Source organism: Haematobia irritans, chromosome 3 (assembly GCF_050003625.1).
Source record: "Haematobia irritans isolate KBUSLIRL chromosome 3, ASM5000362v1, whole genome shotgun sequence".
NCBI lineage: Eukaryota > Metazoa > Arthropoda > Insecta > Diptera > Muscidae > Haematobia > Haematobia irritans.
This window is the reverse complement of record NC_134399.1, coordinates 24,931,503-24,942,466: the sequence shown is the minus strand read 5'-3', so window position 1 is coordinate 24,942,466 and position 10,964 is coordinate 24,931,503. Positions and strand designations below refer to the sequence as shown.

The window sequence follows — 10,964 nt, the reverse complement described above, 5'->3', positions numbered from 1 at the left end:
TCCCATATATATGTTTTTCTGATTTCGACAAAAATGGTCAAAATACCAACATTTTCCTTGTTAAATCGACACTGCTTAGTCGAAAAGTTGTAAAAATGACTGTAATTTTCCTAAACTTCTAATACATATATATTGAACGATAAATTATAAAAAAACTTTTGCGAAGTTTCCTTAAAATTGCTTCAGATTTAAATGTTTCCCATATTTTTTACTAACATTGTGTTCCACCCTAGTGCATTAGCCAACTTAAATTTTGAGTCTATAGATTTTGTAAAAGTCTATCAAGTTCTGTCCAAATCGAGTGATATTTAAATGTATGTGTTTGGGACAAACCTTTATATATGGCACCCAACATATTTGACGGTTGTGATATGGTATCGAAAATTTAGATCTACAAAGTGGTGCAGGGAATAATACAGTCGGCCCCCCGTCTTTCGACTTTCCTTAATTGTTTTTTAGTAAAATTGTGCACTATATTTGTATATAACTTTTTTTCTTATTTTTAGTTCACATCATTAAAGTTCGCAAAAAATTATTCAAATAAGGAACATTTACTCATATTGTGCAAAATTTAACTAAAATCAACTAATCTTCATGAACTAAAATAAAGTTCAATTGGCATTAGAGCCCATTTTTTCTGGGTGTATGTATATGGGACAAACCTTTATATATAGCCCCCAACATATTTGACGGATGTGATATGGTATCGAAAATTTAGATCTACAAAGTGGTGCAGGGTATAATATAGACGGCACCGCCCGACTTTAGACTTTCCTTACTTGTTTTGTCTAATATATATACTACGTATCGACTTACTTACAATTTAGAAGACGATATTGAGAAGTTTTAAGATACCTTGCCGTTGGTAAGTATTACCACAAGTCACGTAATACGATTGTGGATGACTGTCTTTAGTAGAAGTTTCTACGTAATCCATGGTGGAGGGTACATAAGATTCGGCCTGGCCGAACTTACAGCCGTTATTAATTTTTGAATATTCTCTGTACTTCTTTAAGCCCTTTCTTTAACATGTAGAATTAAAGAATTTCATAACTGCAATATTTATTTATTATACTGAACAGATTTCAAAAATACCCCACAAAAACCCCCAAATTTGTGGAAATTCCCCACCAAACACCCAAGTCCCCAACTCAAAATGTTCGTCTCCATCAACGAAAAAATATCTACGATTAGGGAAAAATCCCCAATACCGGTAACACTGTCTATTCTCTTCGTTAGAAGTTCGTCTAACTATCTAAGTATGCCTTGATCAAAATTTGGAGCTGTCAAAACCCAATCACCAGAATTTGTTATGCAGCACTTACGGAAAGTTTCCTACCCGTATTGGCAAGTCCATGTGGAGATATTCTAAATTTACCCCGTTTTCGGATCACACTCTTTTTCTTTTGCTGGGATACACTACGCATAGGAGGTATCCGGGCTAATCTTTCACAAATTTACAACTTTGCTCCTAATATACAACCATTATAATATTCCAGCTTAATTTTCATTCAATAGAAGAAGATTTGTTATCAAATCGTCGTCGTTGATATCTCGCAGCGAATCAATAAAACCTTCAATAATACCAACATTGAAATCCAAAAACAGCAACAATATTTTCAAATGCCCATCATCGAAAACGGCAGGGAGGAATTAGCGTTAAATTATATGGGAAAGTTAGACATGGCATTGTATGACATGTTTCAGTACTCAACTCGATCATTTGGCTAAAACAGCTTAAAAACGGACCAACACTATACGGGGGAAAAAATAACGAAAATACTCGACATACCGACGGTTACAGTTTGAAATAAAATAGAATGGCTGGCCTGTATAAGCCATTGTGAGAGATCTGAGTTTTATTAAAAAAATTAAATTAATAAATTGAGAAAAAAAAAAACTAAATCATTGGAAAATGTTTTTGAAGAAGTGTTTTATTATAGCCTGTGTGCTATTCAGTGCATCGTTGGAATTGACGAATGGCCAGATTAATAGAGATGATTTGTTTCCTTTGTCCATTATTCATATAAATGATTTGCATGCAAGGTAAGTTTGGACCAAGTGTTCGAGAGTTAAATATCTCATCCGTGACACTCTAACTTCAATGGGTGTAACTCAATTCTATTTTCATCTCTGGAATATTGTCAGCATTACTGGACGCTTAAACTACCGATGAACATATTTTTATGTTTATTTTTTTAGATTTTGTGATTGAGAAAATCGTGTAATTATATTTTTCTTATTTTCAAACAAAGTCGAAAACTTTGTCAAAGAAAGTCGAAGTGAGATCGATGTCGAATCCCAAAAATCAGCTTTTTAGTTTTTTTTTAGTCGACTTTTTGTTAGACAAAGTCGAAGTCGACTTTGAAGTAAGGTTTTTGTCAAAGAAAGTTGAAGCCGACTGTTTTTTTGTTTTTTTGTCAAAGAAAGTCGATGTGAGATCGAAGTCGAATCCCAAAAGTCGGATATTTTTTTGTTAGTCGACTTTTTATTAGAAAAAGTCGAAGTCGACTTTGAAGTAAGGTTTTTGTCAAAGAAAGTTGAAGCCGACTGTTTGTCAAAAACTGTCGAAGTCGACGTTGAAGGCGATTGGTTGTCAAAGTAAGTCGAAGTTGACTTTTTTCAAAGAAAGCGAAAGTTGACTTTTTTGAATCCTCAATTGAACTAATCGATTTTGGTGTTTTTTTAAGGTGTCTAAATCGACCCTTAGCAAATAAAAACTCGAAAAATCGGGTTTGAAGTGCATAGGAAAATTTATGTTGAAATGTCAACAAAAAGTCGAAATTCTCCGACTGTTTGTCAAAAACTGTGAAGTCGACGTTTTGGTAGAAAAAAAGTTGAAGGCGATTGGTCTGTCAAAGAAAGTTGAAGTTGGCTTTTTTCAAAGAAAGCAAAAGCCGAATTTTTAAAATCTTCACTTTGACTAATCGATTTTGATGTTTTTTAAATAGAGTTTAAATCGACTTTTATCAAAAAAAAAAATATACGGCCGTAAGTTCGGCCAGGCCGAATCTTATGTACCATGGATTGCGTAGAAACTTCTACTAAAGACTCTCATCCACAATCGAATTACTTTGGTTGTGGTATCTTAAAACTTCTTAACATGGTTTTCAAAATTGTAAGTTAGTCCATACGTGGTAGAGAGCCAGAATTGAAATATGGGGGTCGCTTATATGGGGGCTATATACAATTTTGAACGTGATATGGACCAATTTGTATGTGATTGGGGATCGATTTATCTGAGAGTTATATATAACTATAGACCGATATGGACCTAGTTAGGCATGGTTGTTAACGGCCATATACTAGGTTAGGTTAGGTTAGGTGGCAGCCCGATGTATCAGGCTCACTTAGACTATTCAGTCCATTGTGATACCACATTGATGAACTTCTCTCTAATCACTGAGTGCTGCCCGATACCATGTTAACTCAATGACAAGGGACCTCCTTTTTATAGCCGAGTCCGAACGGCGTTCCACATTGCAGTGAAACCACTTAGAGAAGCTTTTTGGTGTTCGGTCGTAGCAGGAATCGAACCCACGACCTTGTGTATGCAAGGCGGGCATGCTAACCATTGCACCACGGTGCCTCCCATATACTAGCACAATGGTTGGTACATTGTGCCATATACTAGCACAATATACCAAATTTCAACCGGCTCGGATGAAATTTGCTCCTCCAAGAGGCTCCAAAACCAAATCTCGGGATCGGTTTATATGGGGGCTATATATACTTATGAACCGATGTGGACCAATTTTAGCATGGTTGTTAGAGACCATATACCAACATCATGTACCAAATTTCAGCCGGATCGGATGAAATTTGTTTCTCCAAAAGGCACCGGAGGTAAACTCTGGGGATCGGTTTATATGGAAGCTATATATAATTATGGACTGATATGAACCAATTCCTGCATGGTTGTTGGATACCATAACCTAACACCACGTACCAAATTCAACTGAATCAGATGAATTTTGGTCTTCCAAGAGGCTCCGGAGGTCAAATCTGGTGATCGGTTTATATGGGGGCTATATATAATTATGGACCGATGTAGACCAATTTCTGCATGGTCATTAGAGACAATATACTAATACCATGTACCAAATTTCAGCCAGATCGGATGAAATTTGCTTCTCTTAGAGGCTCCGCAAGCCAAATCGGGGGATCGGTTTATATGGGGGCTATATATAATTATTGACCGATGTGGACCAATTTTTGCGTAGTTGTTTGAGATCATATGCTGACACTATGTACCAAATTTCAGCTGGATCGGATGAAATTTGTTTCTCTTAGAGGCTCCGCAAGCCAAATCTGGGGATCGGTTTATATGGGGGCTATATATAATTATGAATCGATGTGGACCAATTTTTGCATAGTTGTTAGAGATCATATGCTGACACCATGTACCAAATTTCAGCCTGATCGGATGAAATTTGCTTCTCTTAGAGGCTCCGCAAGCCAAATCGGGGGATCGGTTTATATGGGGGCTATATATAATTATTGACCGATGTGGACCAATTTTTGCATAGTTGTTAGAGATCATATGCTGACACCATGTACCAAATTTCAGCCTGATCGGATGAAATTTGCTTCTCTTAGAGGCTCCGCAAGCCAAATCGGGGGATCGGTTTATATGGGGGCTATATATAATTATTGACCGATGTGGACCAATTTTTGCATGGTTAGGTTAGGTTAGGTGGCAGCCCGATGTATCAGGATCACTTAGACTATTCAGTCCACTGTGTTACCACATTGGTGAACTTCTCTCTTATCACTGAGTGCTGCCCGATTCCATGTTAAGCTCAATGACAAGGGACCACCTTTTTATGGCCGTGTCCGAACGGCGTTCCACATTGCAGTGAAACCACTTAGAGAAGTTTTGAAACCCTCAGAAATGTCACCAGCATTACTGAGGTGGGATAATCCACCGCTGAAAAACTTTTTGGTGTTCGGTCGTGGCTCCCATCCTCAAAATAAGTCTTAGCCTATATTTGAAGCGTTTTTATCTTAAATATAAAGATTCAATATTTAAATGAATTTCGGGACGGTTTCTTTAAATCAAAAATATGTTTCTTTGCTTTAAAGAAAATTTGCCTTAGTTAAAAAACATGCGACTTTAAAGGAAGGACGTAAATTTGCAAAATTTGTGTCCTAAATTTAATGAAAAAATTTTTGGAATCAAAGATTATAAACCTTCATTAAATTAAATATTAATAACTTTAAAGAAATTTGTCCTTAATATTTTGTAAATTGCTCATCCTAAAATTTAGCTTGTGTAATCTTTAATATCACGGTAATATTTTTTTGCAGTGTGCACAAAAAATTTTTACAGTCAAGGGAACTTTCTCATATTGAATAAATTTTAACTAAAACATAATAACTGGCATTAACTAAAATAGAGTTGCATTGGCTTTAGTGCCCTGGAGGGTTTACTATTTTTTTGTTTGAGTGCACGTATGTCTTTTTTCATACCACTGTATGCCATTCATTGTCCCACAGGGCAAATTTCTAACTGCACAATAAACACGTGCTATAATAATGGGACTTTTATAGTATTTTTTTTTATACCCATCACCATAGGATGGTGACGGGGGTATAATAAGTTTGTCATTCCGTTTGTAATACATCGAAATATCGATTTCCGACTATATAAAGTATATATATTCTTGATCAGGGAGAAATTCTAAGACGATATAAGCATGTCCGTCTGTCTGTTTGTTTGGCACAGATTCGTCTTTTGTTTGCAGGCAGGTCAAGTTCGAAGATGGGCTATATCGGTCCAAGTTTGATATAGTCAATTTGCCTGAAATTGGAAATCTAGAGGTATTATAGGACCATCAAAAAGTGTACCGAAAATGGTGCATATCGGTCCATGTTTTGGTATAGCGCCCATATGGACCGATTTCCCGATTTTGCTTCTTGGGCGTCTATAAAGTGTATTTTCTATCCGATTTGCCTGAAATTGGAAATCTAGAGGTATTCTAGGACCATAAAGAGGTGTGCCGAAAATGTGGTGTATCGGTCCATGTTTTGATTACTTCTTGGGCTTCTATTATCCGTAGTTTTAATCCAAATAACCAAAAATTGGAAATCTAGAAGTACTCTGGGACCCTAAAGACGTGTACCGAAAATGATGAGTACCGGTATATGTTTTGATATAGCCCCCATATAGACCGATCTCCCGATTTTACTTCTTGGGCTTTTAGAATCCATAGTTTTCACCCAATTTGCCTGAAATTGAAATCTAGAGGTATTCTAGGAAAATAAAGAGATGTGCCGAAAATGGTGATTATCGGTCCATGTTTTGATATAGCCCCCATATAGACCGATCTCCCGATTTTACTTCTTGGGCTTCTAGAATCCGTAGTTTTTATCCAATTTGGCTGAAATTTGAAATCTAGAGGTATTCTAGGACCATAAAGGGGTGTGGCGAATATATTGAGTATCGGTACAGTTCGGTCCTCAAAGTAATGCCAAATGTGCCTAACGTAGTGGATTACACCCTGGCAAAACCACTTTTCGCCAAAAAGTTTGAAACTCTAATTCCCAACAGTGAGGCGTGGTGTACACAGACCCCGGGTAATAAAAGATATATAGATTTCTATACTAATGGCTCCAAATTGAATGGACAAGTGGGGTTCGGAGTGTATTCTAAAGATCTGGAAATTCGAATAGCGAAAAGATTACCTAATCACTGTAGTGTTTTTCAGGCTGAAATATTGGCAATAAGAGAGGTGGTGAATTGGCTGAGAAGTAATGTTCCAACAAATATTGGCATTAGTATATACTCAGACAGTCAACCTGCAATAAAATCCTTGGACTCTGTGTTCCTTAACTCGAAAACGGCCATAGACTGCCGCAAATCTCTCAGCAAGATGGCTGAGCAGTACAATATTCACCTAATATGGGTGCCTGGCCATAGGAACATACCGGGGAACTGCGAAGCAGATGTGTTAGCAAGGCTAGGAACTTCCTTACATATTCCAGGGGAACTAGAATCTGTTGATATGCCTCTGGCCACCTGCAAGCTCTTACTACGTGAGAAGACTATTATGATGGCCAATATTCGATGGGAGAATTGCAAGGGTTGTAACGACACCAAGCAAATATGGTCCCATTTAAACTTAAACCGCACACTAGATATGCTAGTGTTCTCAAGGCGTCAGATATCACTCCTGATATCTGCTATAACGGGTCGCTGCCTGATAGGAGAATTTGCAAAAACTATAGGTGCGAAGTATAATGACTATTGTATAAGCTGTCATGATGTGGAGGAAAAGGAATCAATTAAATACCTCTTGTGTGAGTGTCCTGCTTTTTGTGTAAGGCGTAAGCGAATTTTTGGAGCCTATAGCTTTAGATTATTGGCTGACCTGGAAAACGTTAACTTAAGCAGTTTGTTAATGTTTTTGGAGCAATCTGGTTGGTTCCACAAAAGTAAATAATAGAGAAGGTTCAGTGGTTAAGACTAGAAGTACCCATATGTAATAGGTACTTTTAGTTAAATGTGGTATCACAATGGACTGAATAGTCTGAGTGAGCCTGAAATGTAATCGGGCTGCCACTTTAACTTATCTAACCTAACCTAACCATCGATACAGTTTTTGATATAGCCCCCTTATAAACCGGCCCTCCGATTTGGGGTCTAGATTCTAGAACTACAAATCACGGCGTTATTTCATCATTTTCTTGCATACTTACAAGAGATGTTTATGATTCCTCTAAAACTCAAACAAAAAATGGTTCTTGTAAATTCAGAATCTGATCTACATTTATATGTAGGAAGCGTTCTGGTTGAACTGATCTGCTTGGGAAAATATCTGTCATCAAGCCCCCCCTGAAATTTGCAAAGGAAACTATTATATTTGATTCATGGTGGTGGGTATTTAAGATTCGGCCCGGCCGAACTTACTACTGTATATAACATATTTGTTTTTGTTTATTATTGTGACTCTTTTTACAAAGTGTTTTAAAATGCGTGGGAAGTACATTCACCTGAAGCTACGTTCGTAAATAGCAAGCAGCTTAATTACTTAACAGTTAAAAGTTTTATATATTTGAGACTTTGTTGTGAAATGAACGCATTAACCCACGTACTTAGTAATACATAGCTTTATTGACCATTTAATATAATTTCTATTGCTTTGCGATATAGCAATCACTCCTTTACTTCTAGAGTGAAATATACCACACAAAAATTGGAGTGAGCAGATAGAAGGATGACATTTTTGATCCAATTCGATTTTTTATGTACTTGTGAGAAATTTTTCGAGATTTATATTTTTTCTTATATCAAATACTGCATTATCGGCATATGAATTTCTTCTATTAATAATGCCTTAAAAACAGCCTGAAATAAACGATTATTTTCATTTAAACTTGGGAAACCATGAATTTTATTCGATGGCATTGCAATGCCAATGATTGGCTGCCATTGGTTGATATTTAAGCTTAAACAACATTTGCTTGAATTTCCCCAAATATGTTAGACTTTAACAATACGCTTTGTTTTCTTAATAAATACCTTTGTATAAATGTTTATGGTTTTCACAAAATAATATAAATACATAAATATTTGAAAACAAGTGTCTTTTTAATTTTTTCCATTTAAGTTAATTAATATAAATATTTTATATTTCTTTTATATAGCTAAGGAATGGGGTTCTCCAAATAAACGAATATTTATATTAGATCTTAAATCTTATACTTAAATATTATTGCAATAAAAACTTACGCTGTTTCTGGTACCCATAAGACACATATACACACCATTTCTTACCGACATCCTGATTATTTATATTTCAGCCAATCCACGTGATGTCAGTCAAAGATTATAGAAGAGGAAGATAGGAGATTGGCTACTGAGCACATCAAACCAAACGCGTATACGACAAGTATTGACATAGTATTAAAATGCAAATAAAAAGAAATTAAGAGCACGAAATAAATTTCCATAAAGGGGAAAATTAATTTTTTTGTTGTTGCCTTAAAATTTAACATTGTTTCATTAAGAAAATTAAATTTTTCATTTAAAAAATAAAAACTAAAAACAACGAAAAGATTACAGACATGTATTAAACTAATCTGGTATGACGCAAGCCAATCTCCCATCTTCCTCAAATCTATAATCTTTGATGTCAGTATTCATCCCCAAGTAACCACAGAGAGAATAAAAACACAAGAGGACGAAAATTTCTCTTCTACAAAAACAACAAATGTCAACCGTATAGATGTCGCACAATGCCTGCTGCTTTGGTATTACCGACGTTGCGGTCGAAGCGCTGTTTTGATAAACTGTTTTTTAAAGGCATCGGCAGTTATGATTTCAAATTGTCTGCCAAAAAATTTAATAGAATGGAAACATTTGTTACTACAAGTGGGGTTTAAATCCTATTTTCTTTACGTTTCGTAAAGTCGGCAGAGAACTGAACTCGGTGACGCCGACGCAAACTGTATGATATTTGAGAGAAGCGTCGATAAAAACTGTTGTCACCTACTGACGCAGTTTCGCTTAACAGTTTCGTTCTCTTGTGTTTTTATTGTCTCTGGTAACCACACAAGAAGTGGTCCATATTTACAGTGATACCTCTCAGACGAGGAAAACAATTAGTAGTGTAGTCAAGTGTGCCAAATTTGATTGCAATCGGTTCAGATTTAGATATAGCTCCCATATATATCGTTCGCCCGATTTACACTCATATGATCACAGTGGCCAATCTTTTACACCGATTTAATTGAAATTTTGCACAGGGAGTAGAATTAGCATTGTAGCTATGCGTGCCTAATTTGGTTGAAATCGGTTCAGATTTAGATATAGCTCCCATATATATGTTTTTCTGATTTCGACAAAAATGGTCAAAATACCAACATTTTCCTTGTTAAATCGCCACTGCTTAGTCGAAAAGTTTTAAAAATGACTCTAATTTTCCTAAACTTCTAATACATAAATGTCGAGCGATAAATCATAAATAAACGTTTGTGAAGTTTCCTTAAAATTGCTTCAGATTTAAATGTTTCCCATATTTTTATACCCACCACCATAGGATGGGGGGTATATTAACTTTGTCATTCCGTTTGTAACACATCGAAATATTGCTCTAAGACCCCATAAAGTATATATATTCTGGGTCGTGGTGAAATTCTGAGTCGATCTGAGCATGTCCGTCCGTCCGTCCGTCCGTCCGTCTGTTGAAATCACGCTAACTTCCGAACGAAACAAGCTATCGACTTGAAACTTGGCACAAGTAGTTGTTATTGATGTAGGTCGGATGGTATTGCAAATGGGCCATATCGGTCCACTTTTACGTATAGCCCCCATATAAACGGACCCCAAAATTTGGCTTGCGAGGCCTCTAAGAGAAGCAAATTTCATCCGATCCGGCTGAAATTTGGTACATGGTGTTAGTATATGGTCTCTAACAACCATGCAAAAATTGGTCCACATCGGTCCATAATTATATATAGCCCCCATATAAACCGATCCCCCGATTTGGCTTGCGAGGCACCTAAGAGAAGCAAATTTCATCCGATCCGGCTGAAATTTGGTACATGGTGTCAGTGTATGGTCTCTAACAACCATGCAAAAATTGGTCCACATCGGTCCATAATTATATATAGCCCCCATATAAACCGATCCCCCGATTTGGCTTGCGAGGCCTCTAAGAGAAGGAAATTTCATCCGATCCGGCTGAAATTTGGTACATGGTGTTAATATATGGTCTCTAACAACCATGCAAAAATTGGTCGACATCGGTCCATAATTATATATAGCCCCCATATAAACCGATCCCCCGATTTGGCTTGCGAGGCCGCTAAGAGAAGCAAATTTCATCCGATCCGGCTGAAATTTTGTACGTGATGTTAGTAGATGGTCTATAACAACCATGCAAAAATTGGTCCACATCGGTTCATAATTATATATAACCCCCATATAAACCGATCACCAGATTTGACTTCCGGAACCT

General features: G+C 36.5%; 1 protein-coding gene across 1 annotated transcript in view; it reads left to right on the top strand.

Moving 5' to 3' along the window:
- Positions 1-1,696: 1,696 nt before the first annotated feature.
- Positions 1,697-10,964, top strand: part of LOC142229027 (5'-nucleotidase-related protein-like) — a 28,872-nt gene continuing 19,604 nt past the window's right edge. The window contains exon 1 of the mRNA XM_075299558.1: positions 1,697-2,046. Coding sequence (XP_075155673.1) covers positions 1,916-2,046 — 131 coding nt within the window. The 5' untranslated portion in view covers positions 1,697-1,915. The remainder of the gene's footprint in view (positions 2,047-10,964) is intronic.